The 7,026-nt window shown below is 38.6% G+C and overlaps 1 protein-coding gene across 1 annotated transcript; it reads right to left on the minus strand.

Annotated features, from left to right (window-relative positions):
* Positions 1-2,009: 2,009 nt before the first annotated feature.
* fgf6a (fibroblast growth factor 6a) lies at positions 2,010-5,256 on the minus strand (the record flags this gene model as incomplete). The annotated part of the gene is made up of 3 exons (XM_079413949.1): positions 2,010-2,186; positions 4,308-4,411; positions 4,920-5,256. The coding sequence occupies 3 exons, from the start codon at positions 5,254-5,256 to the stop codon at positions 2,010-2,012; spliced, it is 618 nt and encodes a 205-aa protein (XP_079270075.1).
* Between the last annotated feature and the right edge of the window lie 1,770 nt (positions 5,257-7,026).

The following is a 7,026-nucleotide window of genomic DNA, read 5'->3' on the forward strand; positions in this document are numbered from 1 at the left end:
TTTGCACGTGCTTCAAGGGTATAGTTGCAAAGATAAAAGCAGATCTTGATTGTTGCAGTGTGAGCAGCAACCGCAAGAAAAATGAAGATGGAAAATGAGAGCCTCAGACTTTAACTGAATATTCTAATAATAATTTAGCATTATTTGAATTTAAAAGAGTTAATTTCTTTAAAGGAGAAGTTCACCCACAAATCAAAATTTACTTAAAATGTACTCACCCTCAGACCATCCAAGACGTAGATGAGTTTGTTTCTTTATTGGAACAGATTTGGAGAAATTTAGAATTATATTACTTGCTCACCAGTGTATCCTGTGCAGTGAATGGGTGCCATCAGAATGAGAGTCCAAACATCTGATAAAAACACCACAATAATCTACAAGTAATCCAGATGATTCCAGTCCATCAGTTAACATCTTTTGTGAAAAGTTGAGTGTTTGTAACATCAAAACTCACTAACATATTTTTTAAATTGTTTTAAACTTTGCTTGATCTGTCATACTTTTTCTCTTCAGACAACACAACTCTTCAGACAAAACAAGCAATGCTATAGATAATAGGACTCGTTTGACGTTAAAAACATCTTGACGGATCTGTTTACTACAAATGTGCATTAACTGATGGACTAGAATCATGTGGATTACATGTAGATTATTTAGATTTTTTAAAGCTGTTTGAACTCATTCTGATGGCACCCATTCACCGCAGAGGATCCATTGGTGAACAAGTAATGTAATGCTTAATTTCTCCAATTTTTTCAGATGAAGAAGCAAACTCATCTACATCTTAGGTGGTCTGAGGGTACATTTTCAGCTAATTAAAATTTTTGGGTGAACTATTCCTGTAATTGTATAATTAAAAAATAGTGGGGTGGGGGAAGGGGAATGCCTATAAATACCGAAGTTCAATTCAATTTCAAGTACGACTTGAAGCAAATTCTCTAGAAGTCAACTGACTTGGGAATTTAAGAGTGTGCATAGGTGTTCAGGTGTATGCTTATATTCAAACATAAAGTAATGCACAGATTATGTTATCTCGAACAGATTAAGACGGTTGTATTGGTTTTTACATTACAAAGATTTTTTGAGGTGGAGTTCAAGTATGCAGTCAACATGTTGCTGAATGAGCCCTCACTGACTGTAGACGTAAAACATAGACACCACTGACTATATGATTCAAAAAAGAGCTTAATCACACGCTATATTTAATCCGATATATCAAATCAGCGGTTTTCTTATCACTAAGCAACAGCTATGCTATCATATAATCGTGCCACATAATTAAAAGTTAATGCAATTCTGTGCATTTCATTGCCTTCATTCAAATGGAAGCACCCAAACTTTTCAGGATTAGCCGTCCAGACTTTTAGTCAAATTTTGATTTTACACAAGGCGTAAAATAGCCCTCTTTGAGTTTACCTCCCAATAAGGATGCATGCAATCAGTTTTTAATGTCGACTATGTGGTTACTGATCTAAATTTGGAACAAAAACCTCTTTCTTGTATGCATAAAAGGAGGCAAAATAGCAGAGGCTAAGGCACCACCTTATCATGAAAAATAAGTGCTTTCATCTCCCTAGAAAAATGCTGGAACAGATGAAGATCAGAGTAAACTGATATTAGTTTTTCCCTCCATAACTTTTTTCAATGCGGACGTGGCTCTTTGAGGTAATAAAAAGTATCCATTTCACTGTAAAAGCTAAGGATGTTAGTCCAATGCCGGGTAAGGTTTACACCAGTTATGGCAAGCACCCATAAAAAGTGAGAGCAAAAAAAGCTCCTCGACTCTCATAATATTCATAATAGAAATCATAAGCAGCAAAGAATGGCATGTACACAAAGTTCAGACACAAAGTAAGCTACCGAAATATACATATATTATTATTATTATTTCAACGAGAATAAATACTGTAAGTGTTATTTTAGTTCTTTGCAGTTCACCTCTTAGCATGTTTGGGTTACCTACGAGAACATCCAACATGTGCAAATTATTGTGTTATTGCCAGGTTTGCTCATAAACGTGGGAGGAAATGTGTGACAGTCATTGCTGGGGAAGCCTTGTAGCCTCGCTTCAAGCGGCCGTGTTTGCTGAGGGCGATATAAAAGCCCTTGTAAATGGAAGACTCGTATGCGTTGTAATTGTTGGGCAGCAGTGTCTCCTTGAACTTGCACTCGTCACGGAAGGCCCTCTAAAAATGGTATGGATTAGATAGTTAGTTTGGTATTACTCCTCCCATCCTCCTTCTAAGCCCCATACACTACTTCTCCATCACATACTCTCAATATATACTCCTCTCTAATCTAACTAGGGTAAAGTGCAGGGAAACTCACAAAGCAACACTACAGTTCACCTTACACCAGTAATGATCTAACTAAGAAAAGCTTTAAAAACCAAAGCAAGTCATTTCTAGTGTCTGTAGAATTCAAAATTTCTCAGTGTGAATTAACTTTTCAACATCTTTCAGAATCATCACATAACATGCATGTGAATTGAAGGTTAGATTCATTTTCAAGGCCCATGCTGCTTCCAATGACGATGCCAATCAGCTGAACGTCTGAAAAGCCAAACTTATCAGTCCATCAGTTTTATCTCCAATTTCTATTGCGTAAAAATAACTTTGTCTGCTTAACTGATCTCTGACTGTGCCAGCAGCATAAATCTCTTAAGTAACTTTAATTAACAGATTTTATCAATACGGCAGATTTATCGCTTGCACAAAAATGTGGAACTGTTAATAATATGCACATAGTCTGTATGCTAAACAAAGCTCTAGTTCACAATTAATTTATGTGTTTAAAAAAAAAAGTAGAAGCTGCTGCAACTGACAATGATGTTGAGGTTGAGAAGGAATTTAGTTGGACGAGTCTGTCTACACTCTTAAAAATTAAGCTTTCAAAAGTGGGGTTTTGCAGTTTTGGTTCTCCAAAGAACTTTTCAGTGAACTGTTCTTAAAAAGAACTATTTTTTCTTAGAACCTTTTTCACTGTAAAGAACCTTTTGTGGAATGGAAAGGCTCCATGGAACTATCAGTGCCAATAGAGAGCCTTTCTTTTAAGAGTGTATGTCATCAAATGAGCTAATGTGTTACTCATGGTGAGATCTGGCATCTAAGTAATCCAAGTGCAAAGTAGGTCAAATTTACATTCAAGCCATGCACAACATCACAGATCATATGAGCCAACAGTCAAGTCAATGGACTGAATGTATCATCAACTGCAGCCGAGGAATCAAGACATTTCCAAAGAGAATGACGTATTTCAGACCACGGTGCTCATATTTGTGTGCACTTCAAAATGAATCAAAGGCAGCAAAAAATATATGCATTTGGGTCAATGACTTGATGTTTGTTTGCTTTTTCTGAAAGAATCTTTTTATTTTAGTACATTAAAATTATTTTGATTTCAGCTTGAATCAAAAGATTACACCATCGTGCCGAACGATTCTACTTCCAATCCCACAGGAAAACGTTTAGGCACGGTTCCATTACAAGCCGTTGGTTTGATGTTTGGATAATTGTTTCTTAAGTGTTTTCTACACGTCTTTCTCGTCAGTGAGACACATTACGCTAGCTAACTTCTAATTCATTTATCAATTCCCCGTAGGCTATTATTCGTCTAATTTTATGTCAATGAATGCCAGTTTGGGAACTTTTACACTCTTTGTGGCTAACATCCTCCTTAGCGCTCTCGCTCAAATGTTTAGTATCAGGCGTTCAGTCACCAGTCTTCAAGGTTATGTACATTCTAATTCTGATTTCGTAGCGCCAGCACATTACAGTTAAAAAAGAAACCATAACTGTGCGAACTGGCCTAGATCGGCATGGAACGGCACGGTTTCGCAACGAGAATCGTTCGGCCCAATATTTTGTGAGTCAAAAATGTTGGGTGGTGTTGTGACCTTTAAGGAAAGGCAAATTTTGTTCAGGTCAAACGAAGTAAGAATATGTCTTGATATTTATTATGTTTGTTGAAAACTTTTTTTTTTATTGCAGGCCTATAGTACATTCACATTCAAAGTAGACCTACATAGGCCTCAGAAAATATCTAAGTAGGCCCTACTTTATCTTAATGGTTACACCACTTGACATTTTAGAGCCATTAAATAAATGCATTGTCTGCATAAACTTTTTTATGAAACTATCTTAAGACAAAAAGACTAGCCTGCACTTTTGAGAACTTGCCATCAAACTTGGCGTTTTTATAATCTCAGACCAGAGGAATCCTTATTTGTCACTGACCCATTTAACATTGCAAGACTGAAGTGGCGTTTTCTGCACAATACAATGAAATCAAACGACAGGCATACCTACCGTTCCGTATAACCTTCCGCGGCTGCTCATTGCGACAAACAGCTTGCTTTTCACGCCGTATAGACTAACCACTCCTCTCTCTACCGCTGAGATTTCTATTAGACCTGATTGAACAGAATATCAGTGTTACATATATGACAGTGTGACACACGGCAGCTCATTTACTCAATCTGCAGGATGCGTTCTGCACATGTGGGTGGATCCAGGAGATGCACAGAGCCTTTGTTCTGCATTTTCTCTCATGCTGGCTCATTTCTTATACTGTGACATGGGGGGGGGGGGAAAGCCCTGCAGTTCTGGCATGTACGACAAGCAGATGGACGCTGTGTAAAATTAGTTGGCGTCTAAATGCGTCCAAGCATTCGTGTCATATTTGAGCCTCGGGAAATTCGGCAGTGATTGACACTAGGGTTTATTTTAATAGATGGACACATGCGAAAATAATAATAATAATAGTAATAATTTTAAAATATAGGCTATATTTAATTAGCATGTATGCATATATGTGTGTGTGTGTATATATATTCTAAAATAAAATAAAAATGAGCTGTTCATTCAGTCATCCATCCCTGGTATAACGCGTCATGCATGACATTTCTGGATGCAACTCACTGTACTGGTTCTCATTATGGACACCGTTTATCCTTCCGTCTGGCAGGACCTGCAGGTGAAACCCGATGCCCACGTTGCAGTACAGCCTCCGCACTCTCTTAATGCCCAGCAAATAGTCACTCTCCCAGTTCAGGTCCGATTTCTCTACCGAGATCCCCAAAACGGAGCGGGAGAAGAGCGTCTCCCACCTTTTCTCCAGTGAAGTTGCATTAGTCCTGTTCGAGATGGGGTAGGAGGACACGATCCCAAGGAGAAAGCCCAGCAGAACAACCGCAGTCCACGTCCAGCGCCCGCTGCTCTCGCACATACTGATGAAGAACCTTTGCGCAGTGGCCATCCGGTTTACCCTCGGGGCACGTGGTCAAAATTAATGCCCCTAAAAATACCACTCTTGTTTTTCTTCTTTCGGCATGGTGGCAGGGGCTTATTTTTGGAAGGCAGGTCGGGGCTGCGAGCGTGTAACGCAATAAGCCCCTCGGCAGATGAGAAGAGCAGGGCGGCAGAGCTTGAGCTGGTGGCGGCGATGATGATTACCATGTTTCACCTCTCTGGATGGGGAGCACCACACACTCACCAAAATGCAAGCTCACCTTGCCTGGGAGATCTTCGGGGTGACATCACGCTGACCTCACCACCGCCGGGGGGGTCAGTTTGAACGCCAAAACCCTATCGCTGTCAATCCACGCGAGCGGCCCCGGGGAGAGCGAGCGCGAGAGTGAGCGCGAGAGAACATGGGGTGTGATGATGGGCTTCACTGGCAGCTCCCAAATTGGACCGGCGGTCATATGCCCGACGGGCCGCTTCCTTATTTAGAAGGAAGGTGTAAAAACAGGCCAGTGGTCACCGCGGAGCCATGTCAATCTTGCAAAACACTTCCTGCGCTGTTTGCTCGGAAGCTTTCACTAAGCTATATTTTGAATGTGCCCCCTTGATTTATTAATATGGGTAAAAACACATAGTTGGACGTAAAGCACGTCCGAGCGCGATCTTAACTCCTTTAATCGCCGATGTTGCTTAATTGACTGAGCACTAGGTAGATAGATGTCTTTTACACCTGGCAGGTACATTAAAACACCCTATGTGTCCGACAGGTGGTGCTGTCTCATAATGTTAATCTCAAGCGCGTCAAATACTCAAATCGCTCAAATTACACTCTGAGTGTGTTTTTTCTACATTGTATATTATTTATTACTATTATTGTGATTAGTTATCCATAATTGTACATCACATAATCCTCTTGTACAGTGCGAGGTCCCAGTATGGTCAAATGTTTAATATGGTTAAAAACCACGTAGATTCTTTTGGAGAAAGCATTAGGCTTTTTGTTTTAATTTCCTTTGGATTAATGATGTTTGAGACTAGCATATCAAAACTCACGACTTCTCAAATCTAATTAACCTAAATCAGTAAAAAATTTAAATTACGTTATTATTAGTTTATCATTTAAACCTACAGGGAAAAGTTTCTGCAATATCAACATTGTTTAAACATTTAAATTTAGAAATATAATATACTAAAAGGCAAATACAGTGATTTATAAGACCAGACTCCTAGTAACTGGTATCTATATATTTGTTTTTTTAAAAGATGTTTAATCATCTCTGGATGGAAACAAATAATTTCTCTGAATTCAGGGCTGAAAGTAATGAATAAACTATAATTAAAACGGAGTCAGACATAATCCCTATGGATGCTAGATAAAGCGCAATGCAGTCTGTTTTTTACATGCAAAATCCTGACCCATTTATCTACGGCATTAATTGTCCAGAAATTTCAGAAGTCTATAATTGAAGGAACAAAAGAGAACACTGAGTAGTGTGGGGCATCATCATGTCACATGGATCCACATAACATGACACAGCACTAATTTACAGCTTCAAAATTAGTTTGATGCCATTTCTTTAGTTGAAAGGTGTTATCCTCAGTTGACATAAAACGATTATTTAAACATTCAGGAAAAGATTATGAAAAAAATAGCTTGTGTTCTTTGTCTCTAATATAGCCTAATAAATATTTAATTCAAAGAACTAAAGATTTATGTAGAAAAATAAAATAAAAATCCAAAGAGGGAGAAGGAAAGAAATGTTCAAATGTAAATGCAACTTAA

This window comes from Barbus barbus, assembly GCF_936440315.1.
Source record: "Barbus barbus genome assembly, chromosome: 50".
Classification (NCBI taxonomy): domain Eukaryota; kingdom Metazoa; phylum Chordata; class Actinopteri; order Cypriniformes; family Cyprinidae; genus Barbus; species Barbus barbus.